We start from the raw sequence: 20615 nt of genomic DNA, 5'->3' as shown, positions 1-20615 counted from the left end.
TTAAATGTTTGTGCACACCTTTAGGAATTAATTATTGTCACTCTGGGGGATTCTTCAGGTAGTTTCAGCATTGGGGGCCGTTTCCGATTGGTGCGGGCATCGTGTGTGGTATCCGTCGGGCAGAGTGTGTGTGAGATGCTCTGGCTTCAGTGCAGGGCTCGCTCTCATTGGCCGGTGGAAACGCCCTTTGAGCTGGTGCCCCAGCAGCGGGACGGTTTGAAGTGAACCAGTCCGTCCTCCAAGCAGCTGCGATGAGATGGTCGGGGCAACTGACTGAGGTGGAGTCTGGGTGGTCACAGAACACATGCACGCTGGCCGCTGGGAGACCACACGATGCCGTGGTCCTTCCCCGGGCAGCTGGAGTCCAATGGGCGTAGTTCTTGATTCTGTGTCCGTGGCGTGGATGCAGGTCCGTGCCCTCTTGCTGAAGCCCTGAGGCCCCTGAGGCCTTTCCAGCCCGTGGCTCTGTTCCTTGCACTCGGGGCCTTTACCCCGAATGAGCTAATTGAAGCCCAAGGTTTTTGCATTGATGGTGTCAGGAGCCTCAGATGTCTGACCGGCGGTGTCTCACTAGGTCATGATGTCATTGTCAGTGGCAGTGACTTTATGCAGACACAGGAATAGAGCTTGTACTGTCTATGATGTCACTTTGTACAGAAGCCGACAAGAGTTACTGCAGAGAATATGAAAACATTTCTATTAAATTATATGAAAATCAGATTTATTTTCAGAGTTAACATTAGGCGTGCGTTATAAAATTAGGACCAATTTTTTCCTCCAGTTTTTTTCTTTTCAATATTAATTTCCTAAATGTCCACCCTACACCCTTATATCAACACAACCCAGTCTGGATAAGCCCCAGTGCACCCGGGACCGGGCTTTGGATAACTTGAGGAAAACCCAGAAATGCCAATGTGCTCGTGGCCTCTGGGCTCCAGAACTAAGTGGCTGCTTGGTAATTACACGTTTGCCATGAGCAGGCTTTGTCCAGGGAGAAAGGGTTACGTGTGTTTCTCTCTCGGGATCCTTTTTATTCATTTTTGGTGTTGGTCGTGACTCCTGTCAAAATCATAATCTGGTCAATTGTTTCTGTATTTTATTGACAGCTGACATCATCTCAACTGTTGAATTTAATTACTCTGGAGATCTTCTTGCAACAGGAGACAAGGGCGGCAGAGTTGTTATTTTTCAGCGGGAACAAGAGGTCAGTAATTACAATACACAACCCCAGCGACATCGTTCAGCCACTCATAGCACTTCCCCGTCACTAGCCTCATTTCATTTAGATGCAGTCAGATCGCATTAACCATACAGAAGCTTCTTTCAGAAACTGTCTCCAGCCTCATTGTTGTAATGCACCTGCTGTAGCTGTAAGTTTCATTGTGTCCGTGTCTGGCTTTGAAATCCGAGTTCTCTCTTTTGGGACAGTGAGGATTCTTTTGTGAGCATTATACCGGGGGTGCCAACAAAATGTATCCAAGTGGACACCTGGGTCAGCGTTGCTCCAGCAGTGGTTCGCCGTCATCGGAAGCATCTGGACGCTGATGGGAACCACTTTGAGCACCTCTTACAAGGAGTCCAGTGGGACTTGCATTCATCTTTTGTTACTGGTATATATTGAGTATGACATTTAATACAGGTTTCCTTTCTTAAACTGCGTGTACACGTTTTCGGCGCCCTCTGTATGTGATCCTTGACCTTCCTTGACCTTGAACCTTCACAGGCGTTGGATCAGTGGAGGACTTTGTGTTCTCAGTGCAGAGGGAGGTCGTCTCAGCGCTGCCAGACAGAGCTGCGTGCTTCGCCCTTGTCCACACGAGTCAGAACGGTGGTGTGTTTGAGGAGCAGGTTGCTGGGTCATGGCTCCTTACCTTTAAGAGTTACGTTTTAGCTCCTTCAAGTTTGCCATTTGAATGATGTCTTTATCGAAACTGAATTTTTTCTTGTTTTTGTGGATCATTGTTTAAAACTAAAAACCACCAGCTTCCAATATGAAATAGATGCTGATGAAATTCAAGCGTCTTGTTGACGAATGTGTCGGGGTTTGCAGCTTGGAGACCCTGTCCCATCCGGGGTCCTAACGATGATGTACTACGTCATCGGTAGGACAGGCAGCAGGTTTCTGTAGCAGCAGGTCCACTGCGTTGTCTAATGTGAGAAACCCGACCAACTGCGATGTAACAAGCCCCGGGCAACATTTCCCCCATCTTCTTTTTTTTTTTTTTTTTCACCCTGTATGTAGCTTAGCATCAAAAGAGCCGTGTGCCCCATCTGCTTTTAAACTGTTTGGTGGGCTCTCTGTGTCGCCCTCACTGTGGATTTGAATTTTTCGGTGTGGCTAGAACTATGAACTTACTACATTTTCATCCGTCAGCAAAGACACAGTTGATGGGATTGCAGTGCCACTCGGATGAAAGTGCTGCCACCTAAGTGGCCACAGCTCTCGGTCACACGCTGCACCGTGCCTTTTAGACTCCATGAAGCACAGGGCTCGGGCGGCGTGGGGTGCGGGTGGGTCGGGGCCGTGGGGAGGTTCTGGCTGTGCAGCCCACAGGAGGCAGCAGGCAGGGAGTGGTGATTTTGAGCTTTTCTCCTTCTTAGGGCAAAGCCTCTCTGTGTCCAGGGAAGCCCGTGTGTAAGTCCAGGCGAGCAGAGCTGGACACGGCTCCGCCCCCTGGCCCGCCACGAACGGACACCCCCCGGCCGCTGCGCCCTTCTGTGGGGCTGCTCCATCTGGGTGCGGGAGAGCTCCACACCAAAGCGAGACCAGACACCCACCTTCTGCCCTTTCCGTGTGTCCATCAGGTTCCCTGCAGCGCAGCGTCTGCCCTCCTGGTCAGAACCATGTCTCCCAGAGGCCCTTCCTCACCTTTTCTGTTCTCCCCTCTCCCAAGACTGGGCCTGAGGCCAGCTCACTGCTTAGGGCCCCAGTTCTCTAAGAGAATGGCCCCGAAATGCAGGCTGCAGTTGGACGGGGGCATGTCCCTTTTTGCTCATGGCCTGCTGCTTTCTCCTGCTCCGTTAATGTCTTAAGGCTTCCAACTGACTCGACAGGTTCTTCTTAACTACTCCCATTTCATTTTGCTCATTTGTGCAGCAGGAGTGTCTGTTGGTGTGGGATGCTTTTACAGAGCGGTGGGTGGTGAAGAGGGAGAGTGGGTTACGTAGCGCTGACCACTAACAACACACTCGTGGAAGTCGTGGAATCAAGATTCGCAGATTCCTGCTGATGAGTGCTTGATTTTCAGGAATATGCAGCACACAGAAAGCCGGTGCAGTGCAGAGATTCAGGTAGCTTTCTGGAATGTTTTCTCATAATTTGAGATCTTCATTCAGAAATAGGAAGAAGTATCTGGACATAAGGGTCATTCTTTAGTTCAGTTTATTAATACACATAATAAAGTATTAAAAATGTAAGATGTTATTTGTAAATTTATTTTTCAATTAAAGTTGACATACTATATATTAGTTTTGGGTGTACAACATAGTGGTTAGACATTTATATCCCTAAAAATGTGAGATTTTTAGATACTTGTTATAGAGAAGAATTAACAAAAGATTGGTCTCCTTGATTTCTACTGGTGTAATATTTAACGTTTTATAGAAATTGTCGTTTTGGACATACAGAAGATTCCAGAGATGAATATAAATATACATCTGAAACCACCACCGAGATTTGGTGTCTCACGAAAGGAAAGGGAAACCCTTCGCCCATTGGGTTTCCCGAAGTGTTGGTCGTGCCCTCGCCCATTCACGCTACTTCCAGATCTTACTCTAGTTTCTCTCTACCTCCCAGAGTCGGTCATTATTTTAGACAGCGTACACCTTCCCCAGCATGCTTTTCTACGTCTGTGTGTTGGTTAGAGACGGGCATGAGAGATCTCTGACGGGGGTGTCTCTGCCACTCGCCTCTCTCACACTGCTCGGTCGGATTTGCCCGTGCGGCCCCTTTATCGTAACTGCTGTGTGGTGCCGTTTAGCAGGCCCCGTGCCTGGCGGGCCTGAGCACAGGCCGTGCTGCAGTGCGTGCCCCCGCGGGGCACCCAGGAGGACTCGGCCGGCAAGGCCGTGTCTGCAAGCCCAGGCAGACGAGTTCACCTCGCAGCCGGAGCCAGGACGTGCACCAGGGGCCCGGCTGGGTTCCGGAACCCTGCCCGGCGTGCGGTGCGCAGCAGGCCCTGCTGGGGCAGGTGCCTAGGCCGGGGTAGAAGCGGGAGGTCATCCTTCTTGCCTGTTTTCTCCCAGGCTGATAAATGCTGAGTCATCTGTCTGACTTTTTTTGGCACAGGATATTTTTTAACTTTGAAAAATGTGTGTGGTTATTTGATGTTCAGATGGGTAGTACTAAAATTTTCTTTGCACTGTGCTTGATTCATTAAAACAGCTTCATGTTTCTTTGCAGAATAAAAGCCGTCCTCATTCTAGGGGAGAATATAATGTGTACAGTACCTTTCAAAGTCATGAACCAGAGTTTGACTATTTGAAAAGTCTGGAAATTGAGGAAAAAATTAATAAAATTAGGTGGTTACCACAGCAGAATGCTGCTCAGTTTCTACTCTCCACAAACGGTAAGAGCTTTGGTTTTTTTTCTTGGCTGTTTGATTTAGTGTTTTATTGTTAATTTTCTGTGTGTAGGATCTTTCTTATTTTAACCTATTGCAGAAGTTATTTCTGTTTTAAACTTTGGGGGGTGGGGAATTATTGGCAAGGTAGCCAGTGATGAGTTGAAAACGTGAAATCTGCACACACTCTGCCTCCTGGTGTCACATCCCTCAGCTTGGCCTGCATTTCCGTATCGTCACTTAGCGTAAGGAACACGGTCACCCATAATTGGAAATGCTAATGTACGCAGAACCGCAGGGTTTTCTCGTACAATACTCAGCTAATAGTGGTGCATGGTGTGCTTTTTCTTTTAATACGGAGAATGAGGTTTTTATTTTCAGATAAAACTATTAAATTATGGAAAATAAGTGAACGGGATAAAAGAGCAGAAGGTTATAACTTGAAAGATGAAGATGGACGACTTCGAGACCCGTTTAGAATCACAGCACTGCGGGTATACATTCCGTTTCTTTAACTGTCGATACTTTCCGTAAACGAATCACCAGTAATGCCTAGCCAGCTGTTACCTGCCCTCTCGATTCACGGAAGTTACTAGTAATGGTAGGAATTCTTTTTATGTACGTGTGTTAAAAACAGGATTCCTCATGTTCCCAAGCAAAAGTCATGTTATCTTCAGAAAATGCAGTGATACTGAAGAAAAAGTTCAGATTTAGATCCAAACAGGACTCTTTCTGAATCTGCCAGCTGCCTTCCACTGTACAGGTTCCGAATAGCATGTGGGGGGACTCAGGACACCACCCCAGTGACAGCGCAGGCTGCGGTTGGAAGGCGGGCGGGCCACGGACCGCCAGCGTCCACGGGAGGGTTGCACCTGACTTGCTGAGTTGGCCAAGGCGGCCGACCTTTCAGGGTCCTCGCCTTCAGTCCCTGAGCATCGAGCTGTTTCCTAATCGTTCAATACTCCACTCCCTTTTGGTGCTCTAGGTAGAGTATGAAATTACCATGTTGCCTCACTTCTGCTGCCTGGATGTTTTCACGTTCTTCACATCTGTGAAGCTGGGTACAACTTCAGACCTTACAGTGTCTTGTAATGGGCCTGGTGGTGCCTGTCACTGAGGGTGCCTTCAATTAGGTGGACTGTGGCCAAGCAGGTAAAACAAACGAGTATGACAGCCACCAAGAGGCACTGGTGGGGACAGGGCAGCAGCAAGCAGGGCTGCCCTGCCTTAGTTCAGGGGCCGTACACTGCACAGCCTCGCAGATTTGCCCCCTTGGTCCAATACTGTTTATCAGGTGACGGCCCAGGCAGTGTGCACAGCAGAAAAGGAAATGGGCTGCAGAGACTCCCACACACAGCTTGTGGGGACATGGCACAGTCCCCACTCCTGTGCTGCATGTGTGCAGGACACACCGGATGGAGTCCCAGCCTGGCCTTGAAGCAGAGCCACCAACTGCTAAGGAGACAGCGCCACCAGCCGCTGGGGAGACAGGGCCACCAGTCACGGGACAGTGTCACCAGCTGCTGGGGAGACAGGGCCACCAGCCGCTGGCGAGACAGTGCCACCATCCACTGGGGAGGCAGTGCCGCCAGCTGCTAAGGAGACAGCCACCAATCGCTAGGGAGACAGCGCCACCAGCCGCTGGGGAGACAGGGCCACCAGTCACTGGGGACAGTGCCACCAGCTGCTGGGGAGACAGTGCCACCAGCCACTAAGCAGAGCCACCAGCCACTGGAGAGAGAGTGCCACTGTCCGCTGGGGAGGCAGTGCCACCAGCCACTGGGGAGACAGTGCCACCAACCGCTAGGGAGACAGGGCCACCATCCGTTGGAGACACAGGGCTACCAGCCACTGGGGACACAGAGCCACCAGCTGCTGGGGAGACAGCAGGACGTAGTCGGGTGAATGTTGCCAAGGACACGTGCAGGGTGGGACAGTTGGCATAAGATCCATGGGTCACAGTGTCGCCCTGTTCCCAGGGGGTGGAGAACGGGAAAGCCAGGTGATGTGCTCAGGTCAAGTGCATAGAGCCCTAATTTGGACCGGGGTGTTTGAGGGTTTGTTGTTTAGTCTTGTTTCTTTTTTATTTATTTTTGCTTTTTCTTTGAACAAGCTGTTTTGACCCAAACAGTGACTTCTCATACACTGTAGGCTGCTTTTGCATCTGTGAATTCGGGATCGTTTGCAAAGAAATCGCTGTTAGTGACAGTACCACGAGTTTCACAGTTACCAACAGCCACCCGCTCCTTTTAACTATCAAGGGTGATAGCGCGGAAGAGGGTTGGGGCCCTGCGGGTGGATGACCCTGCCCCAGCCTCATCCGTCCCCCCGGCCACCATCGCTGCACCCACCCCAGCACACTGCCCCTCAGGACCCAGGCTGCTCGCCCATGTGATGCCCAGGTGCCCGCTTTGGGAAAACTGTAGGTTTTATTGGGCACGATCTTGGCTTTCTTCAAGGCTGCTCTTACCTGTTTGGCCTGAATAAAACTGGTGTGATTGGTGGCGCAGTGAAGCACATGAGATGGGGCGTTTCAGCATAAAACTGCTCTTGTTTGTCGCAGTGCAGGCTGCGCAGTGCCAGGCCATCCCTCTGCACTGACTGACCCACGTGGTCAGCTCTGTTTGAGTTCCCAGTCACCTCTCCGTAAAGGCTCGAAAGGGACTCTTAAGTCGTCTGAACTTAACTGGCTAAGAGTGAGAATGCTGCTCTTTTTAAATTTTGTTTTCCTCTTAAATTATCTTAGTGTCAGAAAGGGGGTTAGAGGAAGGAGTCTTCCCATTGTTCGTGTTCCAGTTGTCAGGTGTTCGTTAGACTTGGAGGGGTGACAGGTGTGTCCCGTCATTGTAGAATTGACACCTCCCACCCAGAAAATGCAGGTGTGGTCAGCACTTAACTGGTTTAAAATGAGGGAAGGATTTCTGTGCACATTTCCCCCAAGAATTTGGGCCAAAGAACACTAAACTGAGAGATTTTCCTTTTAGTCTTCCTCACACTCCCTTTTGGTTTTTAATAACAAAAGTAACAAAAAGAATGCTAACTTTTTGCTTTGATTTTAAAGCTTCCTTCTTGCTGCTAGATGTCAGTGATGTCAGGCGTTTTTCTTTTTTGTCACGTGTGGACACTGTCTCCCACAATTGCCCCTCCGCCTGGCGAGCTCCTCTTGACCGTTTCCATTTCCGTGGAGGTGTCCCACTCCCTGGAAAGCCTGCCCGGACCACAGCACTCGTCACAGAGATCCTTTTCTTAAACCCTCTTATTGAAGTGTAATATACATACAAAAAAATGCCTTTGCCATACAGGTGAACCGCCCCGTGAACACTCAAGTATCGCCAGTGCCCGGTGGAGACATGGCACGGCCTCAGCCCCCAGGGCCCCTGCAGTCCCTGCACCCCTTCCAAGGCTCATGGTGTGTGTGCTGACCAGCAGACCAGTCACGGAGGGGAGCGGCTCCTGCACCTGGCTCACTGCCAGGAGAGAGGAGCAGGGGAGGGTCCAACCTTGGCGGTCAGGCGGCTCGTGGCCACGGGGACAGACAGGAGCCTGAAGCCACATCAGTAGCATGGGAGCCCTGGAGGCAGTTTGCTGTTTTCTTCAACAAGAAAGTGTCAACTTTGGTAATGGCAGCAAGGCCTAGTGGCTGGGGACAGACAGACAGACAGACAGACAGGACCCCTGCAGCCTGTGTGTACAGCTCTGTTACTTGGTGACTGTACAAAGCTGTCGCTGAACCGTGCATGTCAACTTGTCCTCCTCATCACCTGCTCTGCTCTGATTTTGTGCTGCTGTGCCCTTGTTTTGAATTCCTGTTTCCTTTCATTTTTAGGTCCCAATATTGAAGCCCATGGACCTTATGGTAGAAGCAAGTCCACGACGGATTTTTGCAAATGCTCACACATATCATATAAATTCCATTTCAGTAAACAGTGATCATGAAACGTATCTTTCTGCGGATGACCTGAGAATTAATCTGTGGCATTTAGAAATCACGGATAGAAGCTTTAGTATCCTTCCTCGGGCGGCGGCGCGGCGTGTTTCCTAGACTTGTTCAGATGGGGAGCTCTCCCCCCTCACCCCCCCGCCATCCACCCCGGACGCCGCGCTGCACAGCAGCCTGTGATTTGATTGTGTGTGTCCCTGGAGGTACAACTTCTCACTCCCTGTGGGAAAAGTTTTCTCTGATGGGAATGACCTCAAGTCCACTGCCTCCCTATGTGAATCAGGCAGTTTGAAGAGTATGTATTTACAAATTTGCGACATTGGGGTGTTCTGTTTTGTTTTGTTTTGCTAAATTTGCTAGTAGAAAATCCTGGCTTTGGCTTTGGTTAGCATGATGTTTAATTACCCAACCCAAGAAGTGACTGATGGTGTAAGAATTCTGTTTTAGAAGACAGGGTGTTTAAGGAATAGTCAGAAATTCATCTTTAAATGATGTATGCAACTGTTATTTTTAAGATGAAAATTAAATATTACTAGCTAATCACACATTTTAAGAGTTACTGATTTCTCCAGAAAACGCGAGCCCTGTGATACGTACAGACCACGTGGCTTCAGGTGGGTTGCACCACGTCTCGGAGTGACGTCTGGCTGGCCGGAGCTGGACAGCACTCCCGCCGACTCGCCTGCCGAGGTCCAGGGCTTCGCGTGTGCTTGTCCACCCTGCACGCGTATTGATCTCACGAAACGAAGTGTATATGACTTAAAGTTGTAGCAGTTTACACTTCATTTTTATTGTTGTCTTTTACTTGATTTCGTTACTTGATGTAGTTACTTAGTTTATGAAACTGCCCCTCGGACAGTCTCTGTCGTGCTGGTGGTTGGAGGGAGCCGGCCAGGTGTCCCGCCTGGGCTAAGTAGTCCCTGGAGGCGGCTGCAGTAGGGGATGAACTGACAGCCGTGTATGACTGTCTCTCTTCTTCAACTTTGCAAAACTTTCCAAATTACGAGGTATATAACCATGGCCCTGCTTTCTCTTTATTCTCATGAAGCACTTATATTTTCAACCTTTCTTCTGAATAAAACTGAAATGATGCAAGGAAAGGAAGTTTCTCCTGCCTTGTCTGCCCTCCAGAGACACCCGTGTTACCCGTTGTAAGGAGTTTGCTGCACACCCCTCCACACTTTTCGTGTCTGTGTGAGCACGTTTATGATTTTAAAACACAGGGCTCGTCCTCTACACAGCGATGGTGAGGTTCCCAGCACGGCGGACCGGGGCAGGGGGCGGTCAGGAGTCCCAGATTCAGCTGGCTGACCTCGGCATCGAGTCGCTTGGTCTCTGTAAGCCTTTCTCCTCCTCGGTCAAGTTGAGGGACTGGAATGTGCCCCTCGGGTTATTGTAAAAGCTAAGAGAAGATGCTGGCGCTCGGCATGACGCCTGGTGTAAGGCAGTAAGCCTGCCGTCAGCCTCGCAATTCCTTGACGTGCTGTGCCCGTCTGTCTGTATCGGTAGGAATACAGATTTACAACTGCAGGGGTCACTGTGCCCGTGTCCTTTGTTCAATGTCCCGCTCTGTGGTGCTGTAGATCTCCAGTAAGTTAATGCCCGTTTTTTGTGAATTTTTTTTTTTTACATACTTTGTCATTTTTTTCTCCTAATGGAAGCTCATATTTTTCCTTAATGATTTATGAGAACGCTAACACATAAAGTGTTTGTTTATGCCGTCATCCTTCATTGTTTTTTTAAAATGCTCGTCTCACGATCATGCTTTGCGTGGCCTTTCCTGTGATGGAGATGACAGATAATAGGGCTCACACGCTTTCACATCCTCGCGTCTCTTACCACTGTGCAAATGCCTCTGATGTACTCACAGGATAGGCTCAGCTGCTCTGCCCCCCCTGTGTACTGACAGTCGCCCGCGGGCTGTCCCCTCCATGTGCCTTGGGTGTCTTGTTCCTAGTTAACTGCTCTGTGAGCTGGCACGGTCCTCTCACTGGTGGAGGTGGCCCTTCTCCAACCTGGGCCGTTTCCTTGCGGGCCCATACTACCCGTCCTGCCTTGAGCCTGCTGGGAGCTCTTCTCTCGCTCTTAGCGCTGCGAGCCGCATGGCTTCCCCGACGCCCAGGCCAGGCCCAGGTCCCCACCCTGCACAGTGGCAAGCTGGGGTGTTGTGGGGGCCACTGCCCCCACAGGGTCACTGCCCATGCCGTCTGATGTCCAGTGCCTGAGCTGTGGTGTTGCCTAGTTGGTCAGCTTTCTTAGATGTCACAATGGCAGGACACCTGTGGTCCCTGCTGTTCCATCTTGGCGGAAAGTCAGCTCCTGCTCTCGTTTTTTTCAGTTTTGTGATTTCTGTATTTTGCAACCTCCCATAGGACACATTGTAACTACGTAGAACAAGCTGTTGATGTCAGATACTTGGAAAAGTAGAATCATTTGGAAATGCAACACTCCTGTGTGATTGTTCGTGGAAACAAGCATGGATTTCTGTGCATGTGGCTGCTTGCTGGCTTCTCCTAAGTGTATCACTGAGACTGTGTGACCTTGCTCTGAAGGTCTTTACAGAACGTTAGCCGGAGCCACAAGAGGAGGCAGTGCGTGTGTGCGTGGCCCGTGGCCGGGGTCGGGTCAGAACGGCAGCGCAGCCACTCACTGACGGGCCCTGCCACACTGTGTGTGTGTGTGTGTCCGCCCGCCTCCTGGGCAGCTCGTCTAACCTCACCGCCAGGCGGGGCGTGCTCCTGCTGTCCGCCTGACTGTGGGCTGACTAACAAAGCCCCGGGTGTTGTGCCTTAACCGTGTGCCCGCAGACATCGTGGACATGAAGCCCGCCAACATGGAGGAGCTGACAGAGGTGATCACTGCGGCTGAGTTCCACCCGCACCAGTGCAACGTGTTTGTCCACAGCAGCAGCAAGGGGACCACCAGGCTGTGTGACATGCGCTCCTCAGCCCTGTGTGACACACACTCTAAGTGTAAGTGCCTGGCGTGTGGGGACCGGCTGCCTGAGAGCTTCTGTTTTCAGATGCTGAGGTATCTGTGAAGGCCGACAGGTGTCTTCTCCTGTCCCCATGCCCCATCGGCCGTGGGCCGCGGCCGAGAAGGGGGACGCGAGGTCGTGTTGCCTGTGGACTGTCCGTGGTGGTGCCGGGCTGGAGCCCCTGAGCCACATGTTGCCTCTGCCTCTGCATTAGGTCCCGTCCCCCCTGACCACTCCCAGCTGTCACCACAGGCTCTGCTGGCAGCCAGTCCCCCCGGAAGTCGGGCACTGTACCCACTGAGCCATGAAGTCCCTTCTAGGGGAGGAGAGTTTTGGATTTGTTGTATTTTTAGCCATAAAGAATAGGCCCCACTTTATAGAAAGCTAGTGTGCACACCATGGGTGTGTTACGTGCGTTCTGGAAACTGCAGGCGGGTCCCCGGAGTGCCACCAGGTAAACCCTTCCTGTCCGGCAGTGTCTCCCGTGTAAAGAGCACCTGACATTAAGTGTACGTACGCGCTGGCTGGCTTTCAGGAAACTTTCTGCCTTAGGCTCTTAGGGGTGCTGAAGTGTGTTTGCACGAATTCCGTACTTACAGAATTCCTGCAATGAAAACTGAGTCGGTATCTTCAAGATGACACTCTTGAATGAACAGTTCTGAATTCTAAGAGTAGTTGTATCTGTTAGCAAAGTAATTTCTTTGAATAGATGCTCGGTACTGCCCCCAGTTTGCTTAAAACCAACTTCAAATGTAGAGCCGACAACGTACAGGTTCCTACACTGTTTGTAAAAAGGACACACCACTCTTCTTGCCCAAACTTTCCCAAGCCAGAGGAGGGACAGTGCGCTGGGAACCACGGGTGTGCGGCCTCCAGATGGCGCAGGGGAGGGGGGCGTTGAGATGCTGCTGAGAAAGCAAAACGAGGAGACAGGAGGGTCCGCTGGGAAGCACTGAGGTTTTTCTGAAAGCAGTGGTTCCGCTTCATCGTCACACGTGACTACTAAGGAGTGGACACAACCCCGTGGCAGGTGGGACCAGTCTGGTATTGCAGTCTGGACCACAGCGTTTCCAGCTAGAGGTGGCTGTCACTCCAGCAGCCTGTGGCACTGTCCAGGCCGCCCTGGAGCGCCGTGTCTGCGTCCTCAGGTGATGCCGTGTCTGCTTCCTGTGCTGGGGACTCCGCGGGGGGATGTGGTCTGCTAGGGCCTGATGCTGCAAGGACACGCAGACACGGTGCAGTCGCAGTGTGCGGTTGCAGTGTCCGGTCGGCGCAGGGACCTTACGCAGGACACACGTTGGCGTGTCCTGGAGCTTTTCCAGGTAGCGTGGAGGGCCTCGCCCCCCGAGTCGTACGATGTGGCCCCGTCAGTCACCGGCACGGCAGTGTCTCGTCCAGACGTCTTAGGCACAGAAGTCAAAGACCTGCCACCGTCTGGCCACCAGGAAAAGCAGAAGCTTGAGGAGATCCCTGCGGAGTCGGGGGCCTGCGTCCTACTTGGACTTCAGAGGGCTGTGTCATCTCGTTTCTAAACACACTGAAAATGTTGTGTCTTTCAGTTTTTGAAGAACCTGAAGATCCCAGCAGTAGGTCTTTCTTCTCAGAAATCATTTCCTCCATCTCCGACGTGAAATTCAGTCACAGCGGTCGGTACATGATGACCCGAGACTACCTGTCAGTGAAGGTGTGGGACCTCAACATGGAGAGCCGGCCGGTCGAGACCCACCAGGTGAGGCCGCTGCGGGGGACGGCGCCACACCCGCACGTGGTGCCCTCTAACCTTCCTGTGATCTTGTTAAGGTCCACGAGTACCTTCGAAGCAAGCTGTGCTCTCTCTACGAAAATGACTGCATCTTTGACAAGTTTGAATGCTGCTGGAGCGGTTCAGATAGGTAAGGCCTGCGTCGTGGCGACAGCCTAAAGCAGGGTGCTCTCCCGGGTCTCCTCGGGCCAGACGTGGGCCTTTCAGAGGCGGGTGGGCCAGCTGCAGTCCCAGGTTGCGAGGGTGCATGATGGACACGGCTTTCCAGGCCATTTGTTTCTTGGTTTGGTGACAGTCTCGACGTGGGGAAAATGGGATGTCTGAGCAGACTTCTGACTTTGCTTATAATCCCGCCTATATTTACACAGTAAGCACAGTACTAGGTTCATATTGGCTGTTTTTAAAATGCTTAGTGAATGATAATTTCTTATCTTTCATTGTGTCCAAGAGGAGCAAAAAGGAAGTGGGGACATTATTTGCCAGTAAGTATGTGGAACGGCCACACTTCAGTTGGCTTTTTCTTCTGGACAGAAGTGGGAAAAAATACCCTCGAAGCTTCCTGGTTGTCATGCTTGGTCAAAAAGTGGAGATGGCCCGTGTGAAATCTTGATTTACTTTATAATGTAACCGTTCTGAAGGTGGGAAACAAGTCTGCCCTTCGACTGCTGCAGACACAGCCCTGCGTGGGGGGCCAGGTGGGCAGCAGCCAAGAATCCCATTCTTGGCAAACCCACTGAGAACGCTGTTGTAGGGGTGCCTGCTGGCCACGTCAGGGAACTCAGCCACAACAGCCTGGGGCCCAAATGTCCCCAGGTGAAAGGCACATGGGAGCTCACAGGTGAGAACTATCAAGTATGTGCAGGAAAGCACATCCAGGAAGTCAGCAGAGGCCACAACAGGACTGCACCCCAGGGGCGTCAGACCCTGAAGTCACTACGTGACAGTATGAAATGAGAAAGCAGCAGGACGTTTGAAGGAAGGAGCCAAAACCTGAACGGGGCACCACAGGACCATTCGAAAGGACCTAGGAGATTTGGAAAAGAAGCAGAGGGAACTTCGAGAAATGAGAACTGCAGGCGTTGAAAGTCACTGCGTCATTGCCTGGAGGAAGACGACATGACATGTATGTCAGACGGTCTCAGAGCCAGCAGAGAGCACACCGGACGAGTGTGTGTGTGGTCTGGTGGCCTTTGTGACGTTTAGAGCATGGACAGCAGTTTTGTGTTGAAGAACCTGTAACTTCAGAAGATATAGCGTACGGGAATGCTCACCCCTACTTTGACTGCCCAGCAGGCGACAGGAAGGGAGAGCCTCTTTCTGGAAGGGCACACGGGGGCTTAGCTGTGAGCATGCCGGGTGGGTGCGTGGATAGTCACTGCGTGTTCTTTACACCTTTTGCTGGATCTGAAACACTGCAAAATGCAGTTAAGGCCCCTGTCCCAAGGGGCATCCACAAGCTTCCAGTCGTGTTCGTTCACTCGTGAACGCTCCCCTGCCTTTTTGCTGGAAGCTTCTGTTGTGGAGAGGCAGGTGGCGTGGAGTGGAGTGAGCTCCCTGTCCCTCTGCCTGGACCGGGCTGCTGGGGCCTCTGACCTGCACTGGCCGTGTCTGCAGTGGAGTCGCAATAAGCACAGCTAGCGGGGCCTCATGTTCCTCTTCGTGGCGTATTATCTGGCGCGAAGCCTTCGGGGAGCCAACCTGACACAAGTGTTTGCCCGCAGCCGGGATCGGCCTTCATTGGCGTAAAGGGAACCCCAAGCTTCTCGGGGTGCCTCGAGGACCCACCCATCACCGTGTGGTGACGAGACGGGGGTGGGTGTTGGCATAAGAAGACGCTGGTCCCAGCCGGGCAGCAGAGCTGAGCGTGGTAGTGTGGGAGCACCTCTCTCTCATCGAGAACTGGCCTCATTCTGAAGCCGTGGGTCAAGTCATGGCAACAGTCACTGTCATGCAGCCATCATTCTCTCCTTTTGTAGGAAACAACCAGGACTTTCTTCCGATATAAAGGAAATATAACACAATGATGGATGATTTAGAGGAATATTCCTACTACGGACACTGAAAGCCATTAGAACCGCTCCTGAAGAAGTACAAACATGGACAGTATTGCAGCATCTGGAGCGGACTGTGAAGGGAGGTCCTCAGTTTCTCCCACACTTCTCCCCGTGATTCTCCTCACGGTTTGCTTCATGTAGCAAACTTGCTGAAATTAAGGAATGAAGAAAACAGTCTCTGATCAATTGTGAGCGAAGATACTTGGCAGCTTGAACAAAGGGCTATGAAATGAGTCGAGATCGTTTGGGTCTGCCTCAGTCAGAAGTCAGGACTTGGCCGTAAATCAGACTGTTAGTGTGAGCGGCACAGATCAATGTGTAGAGGGCTTTGTGCCTGTGTCCAAAATGCATAATATTGATGCAAAATGCAAAAGTAAGAACCTGTTACTTTTTTCCTTGTTTAATCTGTGATACTTTGTTTCACTGACAGGATTATCTATATGAAGGGCAGTAACTAATCCTCATTGCATTTCTCTCCTGACCGTGATTGCTTTTCGCTCTTGTTTCTGAGAATAATTGTGTGCCGCGGAGCAGGGCTGCACTCAACCCACAGGGCGAGTCCTGGACGCTGGGCCAGCGTGGTGCGAGTGTCCCGTGCCCGGTCGCTGACACGTTCCTGTCTCTTCCTGTTTGAACAGTGCGATCATGACTGGGTCCTACAACAACTTCTTCAGAATGTTTGACAGAAACACGCGGAGGGACGTTACCCTGGAAGCTTCCAGAGAGAACAGCAAGCCTCGAGCCAGTCTGAAGCCTCGGAAGGTGTGCACGGGCGCCAAGAGGAAGCGGGACGAGATCAGCGTGGACAGCCTGGACTTTAGCAAGAAGATCCTGCACACCGCCTGGCACCCGGCGGGCAACGTCATCGCTGTGGCTGCCACCAACAACCTCTACATCTTCCAGGACAAGGTCAACTAGCAACGCGTGCGTACACAGCTAAGCCCGGCCGTTTCTGTCGAGGGAGGGCGTTGTCCTCCCCACAGAGAGCAGGGGGCGCTTCGGTCCCCTCGGAGACGGGGGCGGGTGGCCTCGGCAGAGCCTGCGTGTCTCTGCCCGCAGCAGGGGGGCTGTGGGGCTCGCTGCCCAGCAAGGAGCCCGCTCGGAGCAGACGGACGGATAGAGCTCAGTCGAAACCGTTGCTCAAAATAAGTGTATTTATTTAAGTCCGAGCCATCCTTCCCGGTTTATAGACTAAAACGTTACCACCCAAGAGAACGGCTGTTGTCAGATCTCTAGTCTCGTCCTGCTCTGCCGTCCGGGGCCCACGTGTGGCTGCACCGGCCGCCCTGACCCGGGGCCCTCCGCCCAAGCAGCTCAGGCAGCTCCCCACCTGTGTGGCCCTCACCCCAGGTGTGGCCGCCCAGTGAGGGTGACACTGCGCAGGGTCTGCAGTCCCCTCCTGAGCCGTCTCTGCTTTGACCATCGAGTCACGGGGCTGGCGCTCCAGGGCGCGTGGGAGCCTGGTCCTTCGATGGCAGAGCGGTGGTAGCTGTGCAGTTCTGCAGACTGAGCATGCCTGTCCCCACACGCCCACCTTCTGGTCTGGAGAAGTAGCACGCCCGACACGCCAGGCAAGGTCTGGGGAAAGCCTTAACTGACCACCTCTGAGAAAGAAAACTGCAGGAACGCCATGGAGGTGCTGCTACGAAACCAACACCGGCTTTGCCCTGTGCAAACCTCACTGTGGTTGGAAACTTCCGTGCTTCCTTTTAACTTTTTAAACCGTCCTGGAGGGGCGTACTTTTTAAACTTGGTAACACGATCTGCATGCTGATTTTCCTACTGCACTTCAAGCCAGCGAAAGTAAACCACTTCAGCTGGGGTGAGACGCCACCAGGACAAGTAGGACCCTCGCTGTCAGAGGTCTGATTCCCCAGACAAGCTGTAGAGGTGCCACACCACCAAGTGGCTGGGCCGCGCCACCGTGGAGGGGCACATGAGCCCCGCGTCGGGGAGGGGAGCTGCTCACGCACCCCAGGTGAGCAAGGAGCTGTGCTTGTCATTCGGCACCCTGAGTTAATGTTATCAGAATGCCATTGGTTCACATTAAGTTACAAACTGAGCATCGAAAAGTACATTTAATTTCAAGACGATTCATACACTGTATCTTGGTTGTGACAGACACGGTTTACAAATCTGAGATGTGGAACAGAGTTGTTTAAGCATTAGTCAACCCTGGTCCTTAAGGAAAAGCAGTTCTAGTAAAATAGGATTGTGTATATTTGTTCAGCTATTTTGACCAAAAAGTTTAATAAATTTTAAATGTTTAACTGGATCTGCATTGTGTATTTGGACAACTTCCTTCATCTTTCCTTGAAAACGTATTTCAACCAAATAGAAAGGCAGCCTGTGCATCTCGGAGGGGACAGAGCAGAAGGTAAGTCACAGGGTTACCGTGTGCAGGCGGTGTCTACAGCTGGCTCCAGAGTCCCCATTTCTGTTGGCCCTTCTCCCCAGCACAGCAGTGATGTGTGACAGATACACACTTTCAGAGCTCTAGGAATTTCTGGTTTTTCCTGTGCCGTTTTCCCTCGCTATCAGTTGAAAATCCTCTGGTTTGCAGACTTCTATTTATTTCTTGTTGATGGCTTTACTTAAACACCTTTTTGTTGTTTTTCTTCTAGAACTTTCCCCTTTTCTCCTATTTGAAGTTAGGTCAATTTTATCTGTTCCTGAAAGTTAATGCCGGGAGTTTTTCCATTGCTGAGGACACTGCTTTACTTGACAGAAGTTTACTACTCTCTGGGCAGATGGCCTGGATCTGGCAAAAAAGCTTTATTCATGTGTGAATTCAGACATGCATTTTTGAAAAAACCTGAGCCTCCCTAAGCCAATCCAAGACAAGTGCAGTGTGCCTTAAAACTGTGCACAGATCATTGCACGGGTGAGTGGAACAGCAAGGAAACGCGCAGTGCACCCGCCCTGCTGGGTGAGGGCTGTGGCCGACGTGGTCACAAGCGGGACCCAGCCCGGAGCCGTGACCTGGTTTTCCCGCAGGCAGAGCAGAGTGCTCCCGGTTAGGAGGAATTGTCTGCACGTCTGCTGAAGGGGCTGAGCAGGGTGGCAGGAGGGCGCCCAGACTCCTCAGGTCCCCCGTCCTCGTCACCAGGTGTCGGCAGTCAGGGCTGAGAAGGGGCAGCCCCGAGTGGGCGAGCATCAGTGGTGTGTGGTACGGGCTGTGCTTCGAGCCCAGGGCGTTGAGAGGGACACACTGTCCCTTGGGTGCTGTGGCAGGAGGGGAGGAGGCCACACAGACGGAGGCTCGTGTGCGCGCCCAGGACCCAGTCCTCCGGCATTGCAGGGGGACAGGACACAGCCACACACCTGGAAGCAGAGCAGGAAGAGCCCACGCGTGCCCACCTCCAGGTAGTTGCCTGCTGCCTTGGTCCCCAGGCCAGCCCCAGGTGCTCTTCCCATGGGTCCCCCCTTGCTGCAGGGACTCCCGTGTGCCCACCGTGGAGGCCGCCTGAGGAAGCTGGGGCCGAGTGTGGACAGGGTGTAGCCCACACTTGGGTAAGGACAGCAGTCACCCCACTGGGTGTTGGCCTCTTGCAGGCGCCCGGCCCACCTGTGGTGAGTTACAGGGGGCGGCGTGGTGCGGTCACTCGAGGTGCCTCTGGGCCCCACACTGCCCCACAGAGCTGGTGAGTGCAGGGTGCAGAGGCCACCTGCACAGTGTAGGGGGGACCTTGGACTTGGTGCCGCATTGTCCCTGATGGTGTGATGGAGGGGACACCAGCTGCCGACGTGCTGGGGTCAGAGTCACTGCTTAGCCGTCCGCGCCTCCCACCTTCACGTACGTATGGCCGAAGGTGGAGGACACAGATGGTGTCCAGGACAGGTGGCAGTCACTGGGCGGGGAGCTGGTGGAGACCACAGAGGAACCCACACTGGGCTGTCCTGTTTGGGGTTTGAAGTGGTCGAAGGCTAACAGACTCATCTGTCTGATTTCATCTCCTGCCTCTGCCTCTGTCACTCCCTTCTGAGGAAGCACACCTGTGTGCCACCGAGGCTTCTTAGGACTCTTCTAAGAAAGCTTGTTGAAGACGTGAGTAAATGGAACCTGGGGTTTCTCTGATCATCACAATATCTTCTAAGTATGGAAGGTGACTTGTTCCCGTTTCATTTTCTTTGGCTATGACGGTACTTGGTGGTGACAAGATTTTCAGTTTTGCAAATCTTCTCTGGGCAGCTCTCCTTTCCTGAAGTCCTCGAGCGTCAGTGATGTTTGTAGCAGGCACGGCTGGACTGGAACCTCCCAGGCCGACCAGCTCCCTTGCACACCTGCAGGGACCCCGGTGCTGAGGCACCGGACCCAGGCCCCGCCGCTGGGGGCCACCCCACCATGGCTGGGCCCACACGGAGAAGACCCAGGGGTCCACGTGGCACCCCATCGCTGGCGGGCGCACCCCCCACCCAGCTGCCCAGCGGGGTGTGTCTTCTGAAAGAAGCTCCTTGCAGCTTTCAAGGTGACCATGCCCCGTGACTAATCGCTGCCTTCAAGCTCAGTTATTAGAAAATTACCTCTGGAAATGTCAGCACATTTTTTTAAATGCACATTCCATGACGATGAGAAACAGTTTGTTATTCCAAGAACTAACTTTCAGGGGCAATTTTGTTCTCTAAACTCTAAATGTCCAAATGAGTACAGCTGTGGTTCCTAGAAATGTTTTCTTGATCGAGGTGTAGTTGACATTCAGTATGTTTGTTTCGGGTATACAACACAGTGATTAGACACTGCAGCACGGCCACACCGTAAGTCTAGTTCACATTCGCCAGCAGTTAGAAAATTTGTGGTAAGACCTGTTGGGACCCACTCTCAGCCACTTTCAAATGTGCAGCGAGTGTGTTGCGACCCAGTGGCCTGGCTGTGCATCAGACCCCAGGACTTACGGCTTCTGTAACGAACTTTGGTCCCTTGATCCCTCTCCTATCCCCACCTCCGGCAGGCACCCGTCTGTCCTCTGACTCATCTCACTCAGCGTAATGCCCTCGAGGCCCATCCACATTGTCACCAATGGCAGGACTGCATTCCTGGCCTGAGGAATACTCCACCGGACGGACACAGGAACCACGTCTTCATCCGTGGCGGTTTCTGTGCTGGCTCTTGTGAATACTGCTGCAGGGAACCAGGTGCAGACAGCTCGAGTGAGTGTTTTTGTTCTTCGGATGCACATGTGGGACTGCTGGGTCCTAAGGTAGCTCTATTCTTAATATTTTGAGGAACCTCCATACTGTTTTCCATAGTGGCTGCACCAATCTGCAATCCCTTTTCTCCAAATCCTCACCAACACTTCTCATCTTTTGGATGAAGAAACGG

The 20615-nt window shown here is 52.2% G+C and overlaps 1 protein-coding gene across 4 annotated transcripts in view; it reads left to right on the top strand.

Annotated features, from left to right (window-relative positions):
* The window catches only part of PPP2R2D (protein phosphatase 2 regulatory subunit Bdelta), a 41252-nt gene extending 23682 nt beyond the window's left edge, over window positions 1-17570 (top strand). Inside the window, exons 3-10 of one of the 4 annotated variants that reach the window (XM_033129862.1) lie at window positions 1107-1204; window positions 4403-4568; window positions 4944-5056; window positions 8389-8566; window positions 11310-11474; window positions 13039-13208; window positions 13280-13371; window positions 15934-17570. In XM_033129862.1, coding sequence (XP_032985753.1) covers window positions 1107-1204; window positions 4403-4568; window positions 4944-5056; window positions 8389-8566; window positions 11310-11474; window positions 13039-13208; window positions 13280-13371; window positions 15934-16213 — 1262 coding nt within the window. In that variant the 3' untranslated portion in view covers window positions 16214-17570. Of the gene's footprint in view, window positions 1-1106; window positions 1205-4402; window positions 4569-4943; window positions 5057-8388; window positions 8567-11309; window positions 11475-13038; window positions 13209-13279; window positions 13372-15933 lie in introns of those variants that run through there. The other 3 variants (XM_033129863.1, XM_033129864.1, XM_033129865.1) reach the window with 3 other exon arrangements.
* Window positions 17571-20615: the final 3045 nt, after the last annotated feature.

Source organism: Rhinolophus ferrumequinum, chromosome 16, assembly GCF_004115265.2.
Source record: "Rhinolophus ferrumequinum isolate MPI-CBG mRhiFer1 chromosome 16, mRhiFer1_v1.p, whole genome shotgun sequence".
Lineage (NCBI taxonomy): Eukaryota > Metazoa > Chordata > Mammalia > Chiroptera > Rhinolophidae > Rhinolophus > Rhinolophus ferrumequinum.
The sequence above is the reverse complement of the archived record's forward strand: the minus strand, read 5'-3'. Positions and strand labels throughout refer to the sequence as shown.